This window comes from Pinus tabuliformis, chromosome 1_2 (assembly GCF_031772625.1).
Source record: "Pinus tabuliformis cultivar Carrire ecotype Pingquan chromosome 1_2, CPIR1, whole genome shotgun sequence".
In the NCBI taxonomy this organism is placed as follows: domain Eukaryota; kingdom Viridiplantae; phylum Streptophyta; class Pinopsida; order Pinales; family Pinaceae; genus Pinus; species Pinus tabuliformis.
In genome coordinates, this window is record NC_142298.1 from 761,706,302 (window position 1) to 761,726,764 (window position 20,463).

The following is a 20,463-nucleotide window of genomic DNA, read 5'->3' on the forward strand; positions in this document are numbered from 1 at the left end:
TGGTCCAGGGAGGATTGGTCCCTACCGGTCGTGTGGTCCAATACCAGGAGGAATATATATGCTCTGAGAACTACTACGCACGTTACAAACTTAAGAAGAAACTTCGCCAAAAAAGAAATTTGGACTTTCATTATAATATAGTTCACAAGAAAAAAACATGTGTACAGCATACTGTGACTGGCATTGATCTTAATAGTTGATATTCTGGGTGGTCAGGGATCACCGGACCTCAAACGCCTTGTTCTTGGAGAACTTGTCTTGGCAAGTTTTTGCTCTGAATCTGGTAGCTCCAATGTCAACAACGCAGATCTGCAATCTCCTCATCTTCAAATTTGGGAAAGTTTGGGACAGCAGAGCCGGCACGCAACTCCTTTTTCAACAACCTCAAATCTTCGAACAAATTCTTTTCTGTACAATCGCATTCACTAGGATCATCAGAACTTGGTATTCGAAGATTTGGGCACCGTGCCAAACCCCGTATGCTTTTCAGCCTGGAACAACCTGATACCCGCAACTCCTCCAAAGATATCAACGTTTGAAGACCTGGTAACTCCTCTACTTGATGACACTGTTGGATGTCCATGCGTCGAAGCTTAACAAGACCACACAGCCCTGTTATTTTCTTTAATGCAGTACAACCATTCAAGTTGAGTGAAATTAATGTTATGGGCAGTGCTCCAATCTCCTCCAATTGCAAACAACAGCTGATGTTGAGATGGTGAAGGTTTGGGCAAACACCTTGAGAAAATGATAATTTCTTTATTTTCGTCCCCGGCAGGTTTAGGTGTTTGAGTCGAAGCAAGCCCTTGTCAATGGAATATGCCTCTTTTCTTCCTTCAACATCTTCAACACTGAAAAACGGCATCTCGAGCAGCGGGCAGTTTTTTACACTCAAACTTTCAAGATTATTTAACCCCATAACGCCTACTGGTAAATACTCTATTACTGCATAATTTATTACCAACATTGTCAACTCTTTCAACCCTGCAACAGAGTCTGGCAAACATTTTAGTTTGGGGCAGAAAATAAAATACAATTCCTTTAACCTCCTTAGGTTACCTAGCGAAGGGGGCAGCGTTTCCAACAAAGGGCAATCTAATTTCAGAACTTCCAAATTGATTAGGTTCCCAATATCACTCGGCAATTCCTTTAACATTGTCATAGACAAACTTATTTCTTCTAGGAACGGCTGATGTGTGACTTGGGGAGGCAATACTTCCATCTTGTAACAAAGTGAAAAGTCTAAGCTTTCAAGAGCGCTGATTTTTCCAAGTGTTTCACTGGAGAGGGTCAACCTGGAGCATCCTGCCAAACAGAGATGTTTGAGTCTACTTAAATTCCCAAAAGACTGTGGCAGCCATTGCAAACTCGAACAGCCACTCAAGTTAATATGTTGAAGTTCCGTTAGATTGCCAAAGGAAGGTGGCAGCGATTGCAAATCCATGCTATGAGACAAGTCAATAAGCTGAAGATTCGTTAAGTTCCCCATAGAATCTGGAAAACGCTCCATTCTTGTACTGACCTTCAAATGTTTCAAGGAGCGGAGATCGAAGAATTCTTCAGGCAATGTTGGGATAACGTCTTCCAGTTCAATCTTTTCCAGGTGCTTCAACTGCCCTATAGACCTTGGAAAGCGTAAAAGGGTACCAATATTTAACTCCCTCAACTGCAATGGGGCCTGCAATTCAGTCAAGGAAAATTAATCCAGGTCCAACGGTGAAAAATCAGCACAAATTTTCTAAAATAACTTTTTGCAGAAACCTACCTCACTTGAATCCCTCCACAATGTTTCCAATTGCCCACCGGCAATCTCTAAAACTCTTAAATTCCTTAATGGAATCCAATGAGGTAGCGAGCGGTACGGACAGCGATCCCAGCGGAGCCATTTAAGGTCGGACTGTTTCACCATATTGGATATGCTTCCCAAACAATCACCTTCGGCACTCAGCAACTGCAGCGCGGACATATCGACAGAACGATCGCTGAACCCCACATATTGGCCAGATATTTGTTCCGAAATGCTAACTCCACGCACCTAAATTGTGTTAATGAAAACTATTAGAAACAAGATTGGCACCTTTGCAAGTTTAACACATCAAAATTTTGAAAACCTAAATATTATAGTAGAATTTGTGGAATTAAACTAGAAACACTATGAATGGTGCGGAGTGGACACTCCAAAGTCTAAAGTATAGAAAAAAATTTAATAATCTTACTTAATTTTGGTTTGGTATATACAATTTAAATCCAAAATTTCGAATATAAGAATGAACTGTGAAAATGTGTTTTTATATACTAGATACTGAAAGAGACACCTCAAAAATAAATCAGAGCACACAAGCATAAAGTTAGAGAGTGAGACATGTACAGATGATATGAGGACCACGTTATGAGAAAGGCTGCCAGGCCAAAGTCGCCGAGGACATCCAGGGGGTTCTATGTCCGCCAAATATCTGCCGAGGTCTCTCAGATGATGGTGCATTCTTAAACGCTTTTTATTGTCTATCTCGACAAGGCACCTGTTTTCGAGGTTCACAAGACCCAGTGATCCTTCCCAACCCGATCCTTCCCATATTCTTATGGCTGTATCCCTGTTCTTTCCTAACAAGAAACAGGCGATGTCTAAGAATATCTGTTTGTCCTGATGATCGAGACTGTCATAGCTGATTTTGAGCCGGTTTTGAATATCCGCGGGAAGTACTTTGGATATTTTGCACAATTGCTGTTTCCAATACTTCAAGTCATCTTTTCCATAAAGTAGTGCACCAAACACTCTGAGAGATAAGGGCAATCCCTTGCATTCATACAAAAACTCTCCAACCATTTCTTCAAATCCGACAACGGGACGAGGCTGGTGGAATGCATGCCAGCAAAAAAGCTCTTGAGATTTTTGTGCATTAAGGCCTCTTACCTCGTAAATGGGTGGCTCTTTGATTCCTGAAAGAATATTCTTATTGCGGGATGTAAGTAAAATCAAGCTATCAGAACGAAGGACGGCCTTTATGGGTGAAAACAATGCATCCAGCTGCTCAACATTATCTACATCTTCTAAAACTATAAGAGCTTGACAACCGTAGAGATAACGTGAAAGTTGCCCCATACCATCAGCAATATTGTCTATTTTCGGATCCAATGGAATCAAGTCCTTTACAAGTTTAATCTGCATCTCGATTAAAGAAGCTTCTCTCACATCCAACAGAAAAGAACATCGATCGTACTCTGACCTCTTGCTGTTAAAGAATGCTTTTGCCAGGGTTGTCTTCCCAACAGGCCTGGAATTTGACGGCCTATAGGACGTATTTTGAATTCTAGGACGTATTTGACGGTAAGTGTAAATGTTTCCACGTCAAGTTTGACGTGTATTAGATATTTGCAACCTGTCAAAATGACGTTTATATTTGGATTTTAACCGTCAAAATTTATGATACCTGTTTTGAGTTAGTAACACTAGCCATGGACCGGTACACAACAGAGTTCAAACTTCATAGAGTGTAGGGTTTTGGTTTTGTAAGATTTTTGAGATACACAGATCTAGATCTGCAAAACAATAAACAAGCTTGCAAGAGAAGGAAGGAAGCGAGCAAGAATTGAGAAAAAAATGAAAATTGATTCTACAATATTAGTTTTAGGAATAAATACATAAAAACAACTAAGTTATGCTTAGTTGTACATGCAATAACTAAAGCTAACTAAAGCTAAGTGTGGTTTATCTTATGTTAATGTGTACATGTGCCACATGCAAGCAATAAGTTAACTGGAGCTAATCTAGGTGCATGTACACCAACACAGCTAGTCTAAGTGCATGTACACCAACACCCCCCCTTAAGCATAACTTAGGTGAGTGTGATGCAAAATGAATGAGTCCCGGCAACACGGCCATTTTAGGTACCCATATACAATGCATAAAAAGGAGGAAAGAGGGAAAACCCAGTGGGAAGAAAACCCCCCCTCAAAATATAATGCAAAAGTAGAGAAAAGACAACTGCTAGGCAGTCGTGTCCTTCACCCCGAGACGATCTCATAGGAATCGAAACTTCTGCTCAGTGAAAGTCTTGGTGAAGATGTCAGCAATCTACTCGGAACTAGGACAGTACTGAAGATCGATGATCCCATCATGAATGAGTTCTCTAATAAAGTGCATGTGGATCTCGATGTGTTTGGTACGCTGCCGCTGCACTGGATCTCTACAAAACTTTAGCGTACTTTGATTATCGCACCAGTTGACAGTTGGATGATGGACACTAATCCCAAGCTCAGATAGGAAATGTTGTAGCCAAATTGCCTGAATAGTGGCATTGACTGCTCCTCTATACTCGGCCTCTGCTAATGATAAAGCAATGGCAGCCTACTTCTTACTTGACCAACAAATTGGGCCGGATCCCAAACTAAGTACATAACCGGAAGTAGACTTGCGATCAATGGTGTCGCCAGCCCAGTCTGAATCTGTGAACCGATGAGATTCAAAGAACAATTGGCTGCATAATGAATCCCATAGGTGATTTTCCCTTGGACATATCGAAGGATGCGCTTTGCAGCATTCCAGTGTAACTCATGTGGCTCCTGCATGTATCTGGAAACTGCTCCGACAGCATAGGAGAGATCAAGACGGGAGTGAGTGAGATAAAGAAGACTTCCCACAAGCTGGCGATACAATGTGCAATCAACCAATGGTGTGTCTTTGCCATTCTCAAGCTTTATCCCTGATAAGAAAGGTGTGGCTGCTGGCTTGCAGTCACTCATGTGAAATCGTGCCAAAAGATCTCTGGCATATTTTGGTTGAGAAATGGTAATTCCAGAATCACGCTGATGGATCTCTAGTCCAAGGAAGAAATTTAGCAAGCCCATGTCTGTCATAGAAAACCGCTTATGCAATGCAGTTTTGATGTTAGTAATGACAGAAGCTGAACTACCCGTTATCAAAAGATCATCTACGTAGAGTACTATGATCAACAAGGAGTCAATTTTCTTCAGAAAATAAACATTGGAATCAGATTTGCAGCGTACAAAATTTTGAGATAACAAATAAGAATCCATCTTTGCATACCATACTCTAGGTGCCTGCTTGAGGCCATAGAGAGACTTCTTTAATTTGCATACCAGAGATGAATTCTACATGTATCGCGGTGGCTACTCCATGTAGATTTCCTCCTCAAAATCACCATGAAGAAAGGCATTCTTCACATCCATATGATGCACCTCCCATCCTCTTGCTGCTGCAATGGAGAGAGCTAGCTGAATGGAATCCGAACGAAGTGGGCCGCTGGGCATGAAACTCCACAAAGGTATTGTGTACCGATCCGTCAATTAAATATATAAATGGAACAAAATTTGTATAGCTTATAGTGCTTTGAAGGCATGGAAATAAAATTTATACACTACGATGTTAAATTTGTTAAAATCATTTTGACCACTTATGTAAAAGCTCTTTTTTCCTGTAAATTTGGTTCTCATAAAGCGTTTGTAGATAAAGTGTATTTATCTGAATGTGAACGGCATAGTTAAATGGTACTTTTCACTTTCCGTATTTATCTAAATTCAATTAATAACGAATTGTCTTTAGTAGGATACCTTAGACTTTCAGGGAAAGATAACTCCAATTAATAATAAACGTGTAATGATAAAATCCATTTCCATAGAAAAAAGTGCATTGGGCAGAATCCAAATCCATTTACTCCACAATTTTGAACTCTTGTTCTTCACAGGAAATTCGTATTGGCAGTATCATATAACAGGAAATTGGTATATGTAGCCTTTAATCCAGACCGGACTTAAACTCGACTTGGTCGAAGAGAGAAAACAAAAAGGGAAAGGTGAGGTTTAATTATTTTATATATGGTGTTTTGATTTTGTTTTTTAAATTTTTATGCTGGGAATTTTGTTTCTGAAAATGTAATGATGACGGGAAACCAAGAGGGAAAGGTGGAATTTAATTGGTTTTAAATTTTTTATATTTTGGTTTTGTTTTTTAAATTTCAATCATGATAACAAATCAAAGGGACAAAGGGACAAAGGCAAAATTTAATTATTTTAAGTTTTGATTTTGTTTTTTTGGAATTTTTTGTTGCGGGAATTTGGTGGAAAATTTTGATTTGTGTTATTTAAACTAGTTTTTTGATTTTATGTATGGATTCAGCACCCTAAAAAAGCTGTAGGGCACTTCAATTGCGCAGGGTTACCCATCACGCTTGCAATTTCAATAAATTCCTGCAGGATTCTTCGATGTCTCTTGATTGATAGATTCTCTAAGTGTTTGTCTTCAACACATTTATTCCCATAGTGTAGAAATGTACCATTTGCGGTTGGTGAAGACCTCGGGTTGTGACAGCATCTTGGTTCACTTGTCGGCTCCTTCAATTTCCTGCCAGGTGTTACCTGTAGAATCCCAAACATCAAATTTTTTAACAGATCTGGTACACTCTAGGTGTTCTAATAAAATTCTTGCAGTAAAAACAACAAACACAAAACAGATCTGAGAATGCAACCTCTTATTTATGTAATTAACTGAAAACAAAGTTACATGCCCACACAAGACATACTAAAGCCCGTGCATGTGGCATGTATGGCTGCCCATCAACAAAGAAATTAAAGATACTAAATCTCAATTGTGGACCCTAGATGGATCCACTAGACAAATTCACCACGGGGATTTTGCCTCGGGATCAAAACTGGAACTGGCCACGCCAAGTTCTCAAGAAAACACAATAGGATAGATAACTCAGAATGATCCAAATGCCTAGATTGTTTCCCCTTTTAAAGGCTTGATCGACTCTCTAAAACCTTATTTTATTATTTTCCCTCTAAAGCCAAACGCAAACACCATGGGTTGATACCATGGGAAAATACCACAGTAAATACCGTGGGCAGATCCCGTCCAATTTGATCATATCAAGAAAGGGAATATTACAAATCCTCCTGCCCAAAGATTGCTTGCCCTCAAGAAAACCACTTCTATCCACAACAAAAGCATTTGTACATTGATACTAGGATCCCCTACAAACCAGTGTGATATCCCATGCCTCCATGCTAAATGATCTTGAATGGATCCTTCGATACCTGGATCCCAAACAATCCTCTAACTAATCCTACCCTAAATAGATTTACCTAGATCCCAATGCCACCTAAGTCTTGGTACCTGTGGGTTATGATACCGCCTCATTCCTCCCTCAGTGACTGTGCCAAAGAGTGCTTGTTGTGATATGCCCTTGGCTAAGAGTGTCCTCCTTAGAATCATCCCATAAATAGAGTACCAACTCATAATGTCTCTCCAATCCATGTTGTGGGAAGCATGAATACATAGAACAAATCTACTATGCTAATGTTTCTCGATGTCCCACTCATGTTGCCCTACCCAGTCACTCAACATGATCCACTTGAAGAATTCTACCCTGTTATCCCCAATGTATAAAGGCGGCTTGGTAGTGTTGCAGGCCTTATCTATGTACTCCTGTAGAGGGTTGTTCTAAAACTACCAATTGTACTACTCTTGTTTCCTTGTGAGGGACTTGAGTCATTCCTCAACACTAAACAACTTGGCCGTTTATTCGACACATACCCCTATGAACTCCTCAAATTTTCTATTCTCCTGGAAGACAACGTCTCGGAATGTCCAGACTCTCTACTTCAACATCATAATATTTTTCTTGAAATGCATGATCTTTTCTCGAAAGTCCTCTACTGGAAATTTTGGTGCCTTGTTCAATTATTTTGTATCTATCTGCACCGAATGCTCAACTATCATAGCTCTAGCTTGAACCTTTGACCGATCATGCATACTATATTTTTCATACTAGCTTACCATCACTGGCTCCTCATTTAAGTATCCTTGAATGTCTTATTTCTGGCCTTCACCACCTGTGGGGACAATCTATTGTCCATCCTCTTTGGTTGTCCAACATGGATGCACCGGCGGACTCTTATTTACACTTGGTTGCTCATAATCTTCATAGATGTCCTCCCGGAGATAAGAGTCTACCATATTGTTAGGAAGAATTACCTCCTTTCTTTCCCCATGTACTTTGTCAATCAGCTTGTCCCGCAAGTCTCTTTGAATAACATTGTGTTGTTTCTCACCATATGTACTTGACTACTTAGATCCTTCATATGAATCCTCATGGACTGAAGGAATTTCCTTTGGTTTTGTCCTTGTTTCCTCCTTCCTATCACATGGATATGAATGGTTAAGTGCCCAAGATCCCTTGCATACAAAGCACAAGCCTTTCCTCCTTAGTTCATTCTTGTTGTCTCCACAAATCCTTGTTAGTTCCTCCTTGGTTAACTTCTTTCTAAGTAGTTTGATGTTTTGTTTGACCAACCCCTCAACTAATTCATAGGAAACAGGTGATACAATTAGCTCCTTCCTCCAAATGGCCAACTATTTGGATCTCAATTGTTTGCAGATGGCTTTATCTTCTCTTAAGATCAGGGATGTGATCTTTTACATGTCTGTTTTGATGAAGTTTGGGTGAGATGTTGTAATGCAGGTGCAGAAGTATTGGAACATCTAAAGGATTAAGTCATCACACTCTAGATCCAGCATAAGTATACCAAATCTGAATTTAGCCATGCGTTCTAAAAATTTTCACCTCTGAAAAAAAGTAAGAAGGGTGATGTTGTCGAACCCTTTCAGTGCTTCTAACATTACCCAAAAAATTATCATCATGATGTCATCATTGTAGGCCAATAGTGACGTTGTTAAGGCTATGATTTCACTGAGACAAGAGGCGACTGAGTCTAACCTTTTCACAAGAATGCTCCAAGAATCTAGGTTGTATCAAAGCAAGCATGGATGGCTTCAAGGCCCAACTTGACTCTTCCCATTCTGGTTTCTCTATCAAGCTCAAAGCCATATCTAATGTGTCCAACCGTAGGAGGGCATCTTTTGAATTTATACCCTACAATTTGGATCCAAGTTCAAAGAGACACTTTCTTTTTACATCTTCCTTCTGAATATCCATTGATTGTTGAAGGATAACATGGACCTTCCGAGAGAAAGGCTTGTTGTTTTGTTCTTGCTTCTGTTTTGTAGGTTGTTGCCCTTTTTTATCCTCTGATGTATTACTATGTTGATTTCTTAGACGTTTCCAAAAGTAAAATGATGACATTATGGCTTGGCATCAATGGATCTCAATACTATGACAATCAAACCTCGGCCCTTTCAGTGCAATGACAATGTAATGATACCGTACTTCGACAAGATTTGCAATACCTGTTCATTAGATGATTGCTGCAAAAAATCATTTTTGTTCTCTGTTGGAAGGCAAAGAGGACGCAAAAATCCTTTTTGTGTTCAATAGTTCTTCCCAAATATCTAAGTTTCTCATGCATGATTATACAATCTTCATTGTCCACTTTGAGAAGACATTTTCTTTGTAGACTTTCAAACTCCAACAAACTTCCAGAGCCTCTTCCATCCCAAAGTCTTACGGCCAAAGCCCTCTTTTCTCCTATGCAAGAACATGAAATATATGTTGTTCTTGTCAGTAAGATCTGTTAATTTTCCCACAAAGTAGTGCTCCCGAATGACATTTCACTCCTGGCAGTGTTGTTGTTGCTCTCTGATCAGGAAATCGCAGAGGATTTCCCAATTGGAGAGATTGGGGAATTCCTGTTACTGTGGACTCTCTGCTGATGAGAAAATAAGTTTCCACTGGAATATACTTACCATATTTTTACAGAGAAGAAATATGGTGTTTCTCTGATCCCTCGATTCAATTGACAATGTATAATAAGCTTGAAATGTGAAGCCACCAGTTTAGCCATGCGATCACTTCATGGCTCAGTACGAAATTTCTACCCGAGTGTGTAATCAATATTAAGCTTCATCCATGATGTCTACTTCAATATCCAATTGAGTCAGTCCTTTAAGAAGTTTTGGAACGTAGAGAGCACAAATGTACATCATACAAAATGCAAGATTTATTGTACGTTGATTTCTTCATTTGGAAGATTTATTTTGTTAGAAATATATTTCATATAACAGTTCCACAGGCCTTGTTTGCCTTGTAGCAGCATGTGTCACAACATAATCGAAGAAAGGAGGATGTTGAATCGTTGAATCTTGATGGAAAACCAATTTCCCCTCAAGATGCACTCAGGAAGAGGTACGTCCAATGTGAGGATTCGTGTCAATGTTGTTGGGTGATAATCAAAGCTAATTTTCATGTTCTCGTAGTACTCCTTGTAATATCCCATGAAGAGGTTGCCACCACTATCATCTTCACAATGCTTACCCCCTCACTGATTTGTTATCGGTCATACAGGTACATAGGGGATGAGCTCGATGATTATGCGACCTTGGCTCTCTTTACAGGTTGCAGGTGGAAGATCCAATAATGAGGTTGCCACAACTGCTGGCTTCAACAATATTCATTCCAATTCTCGGCGTCACAGGCCTGGGGAAATCAATGGCCTATTGCCCTGCCTTTGTGGCCTACAATTGTGAATATCTTTGACACCAGGCATCTGTTGTCTCGTTCCCTAGATCCTGACCTTGAGGCTTCAATGACCTCTGCTAGGCGTAATATCTCTCCTCTATTGGCAACTATCTGACAACTTCTTCCTACAATAACCATGTTACACTCGGTCGATGACGACACTCTCACCATTGTGATGAACCTTATATTAAAATTTTCCAAATATTATATGAGCAAACTAGAATGTCATGAGGGTTTTTGCTATAAAATAAAATTTTTCTTTATGCCAATAATCATACCCAACGAAAGAATTGGAACCCCACCAAACATATATATATATATATATATATTTTTTAATATGTAGAACCAAGGCATTTACAGAATTTTTTCCAATGCTTACTCTCTCCCTTCGGCGTGGTAGTCGCTGGTGACACTTGTAGCATTAATGCACCAGTCGCTCTTTTTCATGTAGCATCACACAGAAGTCACTCGACCTTCCACATCGATGTGACAATTGTTGGCCCTGACAACCACTGCTCCAAGTCTGACTGCATAAACTCTGCGCACAAGGGTCTGTATAGATTTGTAATATGTTCACAGCATTTGATCTTCACGTTTATCAACTCCTCTGGAATACTCCATCCTATAGATCCCTCGCACAGTGGATTTTTCCAGTGATTGATGGCTTTTGGCCCTTCAGTAGTGCTCTTGCTTCCACGTTGGTTGAATTTGGGTTTATGTGGCTCAAATTTAACAGTCCTCTTCTTGATAGTGGCCCTACAACAATGATGTGATAACCAATCCTTGGAGAGAAGATTGACTTCTTAATTCAATGCCCTCGATAGCCAAGGTTGATCCTTGATAATATGAAAATTAAATTGGATCCAGTAAATCTAAAGATTTGATTCCTCGAATTGAGCTCAATAACAGATCCTGCAATGGTCAACTCAAGTGGTTATGGAGAACCACTGAAATTGAAAAGATCTTTAGCTAGGGTATCTAAGGAGAAACACCGAAACTAATTCTTTTTTGCTACAAGTTAGAAACCCTCAGGCTAGCAAAAAACTAGTTTTGATACCACTGTAAAATCCCAAACATAAATTTTTTAAATAGATCTAGTACACTCTAGGTGTTCTAATAAAAATATTGCAGTAGAAACAATGAACACAAAACAGATATGAGAATATAGCCTCTTATTTATGTAATTAACCGAAAACAAAGTTACATGCCCACACAAGGCATAATAAACCCCATGCTTGTGACATGTATGGCTACCCATCAACAAAGAAATTAAAGATAATGAATCTCAATTGTGGACCCTGGATGGATCCACCAGAAAAATTCACAACGAGGTTTTTGTCTTAGGATCAAAATTGGAACTAGCCATGCCAAGTTCTAAAGAAAACACAATAGGATAGATAACTCAGAATGATCCAAATGCCTAGCTTTTGTCCCATTTTAAAGGCTTGATTGACTCTCTAGAACATTATTTTATTATTTTCCCTTGAAAGCCGAAGGAAAATACCATGGACTAATACCATGGAAAAATACCACAGTAAATACCGTGGGCAGATCCCGTCCAATTTGACCACATCAAGAAAGGGAATATTACATTATCATCCACCCTTATATGTTGCAGTTCATCAGAGCAGCATCATGTATGTTGACACCTGAGTTTATGTAGTACCACTATTCCGCCTATATGACTTGGTACTATTACGAGGATCAGTTATGTAGCATCAGTGATTACACATTCTCCAAGCATCATTGATCAAATTTTCTTCTATATGTGATATTGAGACATAGCTCCATTGTGTTCCTTTGCATCTATGATCAGATGATCCATTATGTATTTTGTTGTGTGTTGCAGCGGATCTACCTATGGTTTTGTGCATGGGTTTTGCACAAGGTTTTAGTCATGATGGTTTTTTGCCCATGGTATCTTGTAGATCTAGTCAAGGGAATTATGATTATGTTCTAATCCAGGGTTAATGGATTGTGGTTTATGAATGCTTCGACATGTATATATATGTGTTGTAACATTGAAAGGAATATAATGAAAAATTAACCTAGTAGTCCTCGTTTTCGGATCCAGTGGAAATCTTTGTGTATATCTATTTTGTGTTTTATGCTCTCACCATTGTTTATTTTATGTTTTTAGAATTCGTATGCAGGTCATTTATTTGCAGGGTTAAAACCTACATTTGGTATCATAGTTGTTTCGCCTTCAAAGGGATGCTTTCACTGCTGAGGGGTTTTGCTCAGGCCTGTGGTAGACCTAGTTCAGTGGGAGACCTGTAGGATCGATTCTTATGGTGAAAGAAGATGGCGAGTAGTGGAAAGATAGAGATCAAGAAATTTAATGGTCAGAGTTTTGAGTTGTGGAAACTCAAGATGGAGGATCTGCTGGTGGATAAAGATCGCTGGATCGCGGTAGATCTAGGTACTAAACAAACGACAATGTCAGACGAAGACTAGATGAAGTTGGATCGGAAAGCAAAGAGAACAATATGGTTGTGTATCTCGGATTCAATGTTGTTGAATGTATCAGGGGAAGCTATGGCGAAGGCTTTGTGGGAAAAGTTAGGGACTTTGTACCAATCTAAGTCTTTGTGAACAAATTGTTCCTACAAAAAAAGTTGTATAACCTGAGGAGGAAAGATGGAGACTAAGTGACAGAGCATTTGAAAGCCATTAATATTGTTGTAAGCCAATTCCTATCTATTGATATTAAAATTTCAGATGAAGATAAGTGCATTAGATTGTTTTGTTCTCTACTAGATTTTCATGGGATAGTTTGGTTATTGCTATAGGTAGCAATACAACTACCTTGAAGTTTGATGAAATAGTCTCATCCTAGTTGTCAAAGGAGATGAGACGGAAAAATATGGAGGGCTAGAATGGAGATACCTTGTCTATATGAGGATTATCCTAGAACGAAAACAAAAATAAGTCCTCAAGTGGGAGATCTAAATCTAGAGGGAGATATAAATCTCCAGGAAAACCTATTAAGGTGTGCTGGAAATGTGGAAAGGAAGGGAACTTTAGAAAGGACTATAGATCTGAATCTCATGAGAAAGGAAAGGATCTAATGATGCTCCTTTTGCAGAGGCGAAAACCACCTTAGATGAAGGTGGGGATGTGTATTTGGCTTCTTCAATTACACATGTAGATCATGAGGCATGGTTGATTGACTCAGGTGCATCCTTTCACTTCACTCCCCATAAGGAGTGGTTCTGCGAGTATGAGAAATATGATGGTGGCAATGTATTCTTAGGGGATGACAGGAAGTCTTGAATCATCAGTCGTGGAAAATTCAAGTTGATGTTGCAAGGTGGAAGGTTTAGAAAACTTGCAGGTGTTCTGCATATTTCTGCATTGGCCAGAAATCTGATTTTTGTAAACAAGATGTATGATGCAAGTGTAAAAATAGTATTCGAGAAAGATGCCTGCAAGATGGTTTAGGGAGCAATGGTATTGATGTGAGGAGTTTGGATTGGAACTTTCTACAAGCTTCTGGGTAGTACTGTTATTGATGGGTGCAAAGTGAAGCAGAAAATCTAGTGGTCTCTGGAGAAAAGACAATGTTATGGCATCAAAGGCTTGGACATATTGGAGAGAAGGGTCTTCGAATACTTCATGGTAATGGTATGGTAAAAGGTGTGTCTAATTTTTCTCTGGATTTCGATTTTTTGGAACATTGTGTATATGGTAAGCAGAATCGGGTGAGTTTCCCCTCTGGTGCTAAGAGGGCAAAAGGGATATTAGAGCTTGTGCACAGTGATGTGTTTGGACCTGTTTCGGTTCCATCATTGGGAAATTATGTGTACTATGTATCATTTATGGTAGAATTTTCAAGGAATAAAAGGATATATTTCCTCATAAATACATTTGAAGTCTTTGACAGGTTTAAAGAATTTATGGCTCTGGTGGAAAACTAGACAGAGAACAAGATAAAGGTGTTGAGGACAGATAATGGTGGAGAGTTATGTAAGAAGGAATTTGAAGAATTATGTAAGAAGTGTGGCTCTACTCTGTACACACCTCAACAAAACGGAGTTAAAGAAATAATGAACAAGACGTTGATTGAAAAGGCAAGAAGCATGCTCAGTGGTGTCAGGTTAAGACAAGAATTATGGGTAGAGGTGGTCGAGACTGCATGTTACCTGGCTAATAGATCAACTTCATAAGCATTGGAGGATAAGACTCCACAAGAGGTGTGGACTGGTAAGAAACCCTCTCTTTTACATCTAAGGGTATTTGGCTGTGATGCATCTGTACATGTTCCAAAGGAGAAAAGAACCAATTTGGATAATAAATTTGAAAGGTGCATCTTTAGTGGGTATAAGGATGGTTTAAAAAGTTATAAGCTTTGGAACCCAGAAACAAGAAAGGTTGTGTACAACCGAGATATGGTGTTTAGAGAGGTGAAAGATGTCATTAAATATGAACTCTACAACAGAAGAGGAATCAGAAGATGAAGAGCCACAAACTCTAGTTGTGAGAAGATCAATGGGAGAAAAAAGGAAGCCATAAAGGTATGGTCTGTCTACTTTCTATTCAAATTTTGTTTTATCTCTTACTAATGATTATCCTAGAACTGTCAGGGAGGCAGTAGATTCAGAGGATGGAAAACTCTGGAAAGAGGCCATGATTGATGAAATGACATCTTTGTACGAAAATGAGACTTGTTATCTGGTGGAGTTGTCGGCTGGAAGGAAACCCATTGGAAGAAAATGGGTGTTTAAGAAAAAGATGAATGAAGAAGGAAAGGTGGAGAAATAAAAAGATAGGTTGGTAGAAAAAGGTTATTCCTGGGTGGGGAATTGCTTTTGGTGATATTTTTTCTCTTGTTATGAAGGTAGCTTCTAGTAGATTACTTTTATCTATTGCTACTGCTTTTCATTTTAAGGTAGAAGAGATGGATGTGAATACAACATTTCTTCATAGGGATCTGGAAGAAGATATCTACATAAAGGAACCTGAATGCTTTTTGGTGAAGGGAAAGAAAGAATTGGTATGCAGGTTAAAAACTTCTATGTATGGGTTAAAACAATCGCCAAAGATGTGGTATAAAAAATTTGATATATTTATACGAGGACTTGGATTCACCAGATGAAAAGCAGATCACTTTGTGTATTTTACATTAATTGGTGACTGTGTTATTTATTTGGTCTTATATGTGGATGATATGTTGTTGATTGGAAGTGACAAAGAAATTATCCAGGAATTGAAGACCCAATTGTCCTCCAAATTTGACATGAAATATATTGGTGCTGCAAACTATATTTTGGGCATGGAAATTAAACGAGATGATCTGATTTATCTTGATGATCTGATTTTGACATGTGATGATCAATTGATCAAGTCTTGCAAGGAGGACCTTGCAAGAGAGTTCGAGATGAAAGACATGGGTCTTATGCACTAATTTCTAGGCATGGAAGTGTGTTAGAAGGATGGGGAAGTGTTTGTGTCTCAAGGCAAGTATGCCAATGAGATGCTCAGGTGATTCCACATGGAGAAGTGCAAGCCCATGCAGACTCCTCTAGCTGGTAACTGGAGAAAGGAGGATGCTACTTCAGGTGAGGTAGTAGCCGCTAATGTTTATCTGCAACTTGTGGGTTCATTGATGTATCTAGTGAACACACGACCAGATTTGTGCTTTGCGGTGAATCAACTAAGTCAAGCTATGGTTCAGCCTACCAAGCTATTTTGGAAGGCAGCAAAGCATGTGCTGAGATACCTCAGAGGCACATCTCAGTATGGATTGTGGTACAGACGAATAGAGGGAGTGAAGCTTTAGGGCTTCACAGATGCAGATTGGGCAGGGATTCCATCAGACCAGAAGAGCACTTCAGGAGGAATCTTCAACCTTGGTTTAGCTGCAGTTTCTTGGTACAGCAGGAAACAAAGGTCAATTGCAATTAGCTCAACAGAGGCTAAATACATGGTTGTAGGCAAGCAGCATGTGAGGCCATATGGATGCAGAAGATTCTAGTTGGATTATTTGGTCAGAGAATGGATCCAACTATGATCTATTGTGATAATCAGAGTTGTATCAAACTCTTTGAGAATCCATTATTTCATGACAGGTCCAAACACATCGATATCCGGTATCATCATCTTCGAGACTGTGTGGTGAAGAGGATCATGTTGTTGCTGTATGTTTTGACCGAGGAATAGGATGCAGATATTTTGACTAAGGCATTGTCAAAATGCAAGTTTGAGTTCCACCGAGACAGGATTAGGGTGGCTGATAATCCCTTTCCTGTTGAGAGGGAGTGTTGAAAATAGCAACAAGAAATGCTAAAAATATCACTGCTATAAATATCATTTCGGGATACATTCCAATTTTAGTTAGTCTCTGAACTAAAATTAAGAATTAAAATTCGAATCTGATCTTAGCAGCTGTTTGTAAAATAATTAATTAATTCATCTTGAGTTAATTAGTTGTATAAAATCAAACATAAAGTCTATGTGAAGACATGCAATAGTTTCCCCTTTGATTGAGGAAGTTATCCCTTGATTAAGGAGATCAGGATGAGTTATACTTTGAGTTTTAATTAGTTAGCTTAGTTAACTGAGTTAAGTCCAGTTAGATTAGTTCCAACAGTTTTTGGAACTGATTGTGAGTTCAGTTAGTTAATGCATGCATGCATGTAACTACTACACTTCAGATAACGGAATATTCTCTCATAAATGACTTATGCATGTCAGTTCAGTCAGAGACCCAGTTGAGATCAGATGATGGGACAGTGTACTATCAGTTGCAGGAATATTCCATTGAGGATATCTCTTGCATGCAGAAGGAATTCATTCCTTGGATATTGCGTAGTTACTTCTGAACTTGGTGAGTTGTGTGAGAGGTTAATCACACAGGTGGCAGCCAGAGGACCCAGGAGAAATTGCGCAAGGAAATAGGAGGCTTGGAGGACTGGAGGAAGGCATATGTTGTGTCTATTCAGTCTATGAATAGCATTGAGGAACTATACTCAGAGCTAGATAGCTTGTGAGCTAAAGCTTTGTGTAATCCGGACATATTTCCACTTGTATGATAATACAGAGATCGGGGTTTTTAGCTGAGGCTTTCCCCAGAGTATTCTTCTGTGTTCATGTGTGATTGCTTTCTCATTCTTTGTTATATGTGTTCTATTTGATATTGCTCATAATCAATTAAGCTTTCGCAAGTTTGTTTGTATAAGTAGATCAAGTATTTTGCTTTAGTATATTGCATTATCTGGTGATCTACAGTGGGAAATTCTACACAAGGAAGATCAGGATTGGACAGATTTTTTGACATTCGTGGCTTTGATGATGCAGACTCGGCTGGAGATATGGATAAGATAAGATCTACAAGTGGGTATGTGTTTAATATATTTGGAGGTGGAGTTAGTTGGATGAGAAAGACACAATCTGTAGTGTTACTTCAACTATAGAGGCGGAATACATGGCAGCCACTCATGCAAGCAAGGAAGAAATTTGGTTGTAGAGATTGTGTTCAAGTATGGGGTTAGTACAACGAGCTATACGAATAAACTGTGACAGTGAAAGAGCAACTTTATTCGCAAAGCACCCTAGTTATCATTCAAAGACAAAGCACATTGATGTTAAGTATCACTTTTGTGAGGGATGTGGTTGAGGAAAAAAGGTGTTGCTGGTAAAGGTGGAAACTTTGAAGAATGTTGCAGATGCATTGACAGAGTCTGTGAGCATTGAGAAGTTTTCTTGGTGTAGAGAAACAATGGGCATTGTAGGGGGTGGAAAAATAACTAAGCTCTCCTGTGACCCCTTGTGTGGAAAGAAAACAACAAGTGGGGGAATGTTGGGTGTGTGTAATATTCTTTCCACAAATAGCCTCACGCGCGAAGTGGGGGGTTAGAGGGGGGCAGAAGCCCCCCTTTCAATGTGTCGAGCACAGTGGGGGGATCATAGAGGGGATGGTAGCCCCCCTGCATGCGGTCTAGGGCAGCGCCCCAATAATTTATTTTTCTTGGACCCTATATTAGGTGGGTGGACCTACCTATGGTTTTGTGCATGGTTTTGGGCATGATGGTTTTCTTCCCATGGTATCTTGTAGATCCGGTTAAGGGAACTAGGATTATGTTCCAATCCAAGGTTAATGGATTGGGGTTTATGAAGGCTTCGGCATGTATATATGTGTGTTGTAACATTGAAAGGAATATAATGAAAAATTAATCTAGTAGTCCTGGTTTTGGGATCCAAGGGAAATCTCTGTGTATATCTATTTTATGTTTTATACTCTCACCATTGTTTATTTTCTATTTTTATAGTTTGTATGCAGGTAATTTCTATATAGGGTTAAACCTACATATTCTTCAGTCTTCTCTGTACACTTACATATACATGTTGGATCCGCTCTATACTTGATCAACTGGCATGCTTTATTATCTCTGAGAATGGGTATGCCCACCTCATACATGAGTCTTCATTCTGACTCCTTCCACAAGTATTCAGTGGGATGGAATTTGGTGATCTCCTCTCAGGTCATCAAATTATCTCTCTTTGTAATTTATACGTTTTAGCCATCATGTACCCTTCCTGACCTCATATATTAGAGGGCATCTGTTATAGCATCATTCAACGCCCCTGTAGTTTTGATGCTCTAGTATGGCCTTGGGTAGCCCTTTCCCATACGTACTTGATCATTTGTTAAAAACAATATTTTGAATTACATACGCAACTCTGCCCTTTAAAAATCACATATACATGCGGGTACCATAATATAGAACCCACATATATTATTTAAAATGTGAAAAAATAAAATAATATCCTATATTTTGGGCGGGGTCTATGTGTTTCACCTAAATCCCACCTAGATGAGCCCGTGGCCTAACTAAATCAACTGATTTTTGGTGGTATTTATACACCTCATGGGAAGGCCTAATCACATCAAGGAGATAGGATATCGACATTATAGTCTTTTTGGTCCCAAGATCAAGTCTGATTTTCCCTATGCCTCCTACACTTGCACTAATAGGAAACCCTTATTTCCTTGCATAGATGTTCATCCTTCATTATATGACATCTTTTTTCACATGCTCTAGAGGTTATCTCCGAGGCTTGGGCTGGGGGGATCCGCAAGAAGGTTTCGTTGGTATCGTGGTCATATTAGGTTGTATCTCTCCACTACTCTTTGTTGATATCAATAAAGAAACTTTGTCTAGTTTTCGATATGTTATGATCTTATGTTTTTATGATTCATGTGTAATATGTCATGATTTATATATTTATTCTTGATGATCAAATATGTTTATTATGAACGCACTTTGAAATACTTTCTATGTATATGCTTCTCTCATCTGTGTTGCAGGTTTGCTCACTTGGGAGGAAGTAGAAGGTTTGGACCATACGGGATCAAAATCGAACGTAGGACCCATGGGCACTCCTCTCAAACCCAATTTTGGTATTTTGTATAGTTTGCTTGCTTGAATGTATGCTTCTTGTTGATTGTCTGCCTTCAATCTGTTGAGTTTGTCAACCCTTTGTTGAGCTAATTTATTTACAGAAATTAACACAAATATTTCTTATCAATTCGGGTTGGTAATACTTAGAGGCAAGTTCACTATATGTGAATATCAGATGTAATCAAACTTTGAAAGATAAGTTTTTCAAAAACTAAAGAAATACATATCACAATTCCAATTCAATTTGTTTGAAAAGAGGAAAAGCTGAAATGGTTCTTAACTTAAGAAGTCCAATTCTTCCTCAATTACTACTTAATGAACAGAAATTGAAAACTAATAACTTAAGATGGACAAATCATTAATGAAAGAAGGCTCCTAACTTAAGAGACACTTGATATGTTTCATCATAATTCATTCACCTTAATGCCAAAAATGCATAAGAAAACTACTTGCATGCAATCAAAGGAAACTAGTTACAATTCACCAAATTAACAGAAGGAGTGCTCAACTTGAACACTTTGTTTTTCCAACTTACTAAAATGATGAATAAGCTAAGATCTAATGAAATCAATCACCATACATTAACCATAAATCAATCTGAAATAAAGCATGAAAACTAGTTCTAC

The 20,463-nt window shown here is 38.8% G+C and overlaps 1 protein-coding gene across 1 annotated transcript; it reads right to left on the reverse strand.

Annotated features, from left to right (window-relative positions):
* Window positions 1-281: 281 nt before the first annotated feature.
* LOC149208038 (disease resistance protein RPS4B-like) lies at window positions 282-3,259 on the reverse strand. The gene is made up of 3 exons (XM_089395923.1): window positions 2,369-3,259; window positions 1,766-2,035; window positions 282-1,678 (listed from the first exon to the last, which is right to left on the reverse strand). The coding sequence occupies exons 1-3, from the start codon at window positions 3,164-3,166 to the stop codon at window positions 296-298; spliced, it is 2,451 nt and encodes an 816-aa protein (XP_089252049.1). The 5' UTR covers window positions 3,167-3,259; the 3' UTR covers window positions 282-295.
* Window positions 3,260-20,463: the final 17,204 nt, after the last annotated feature.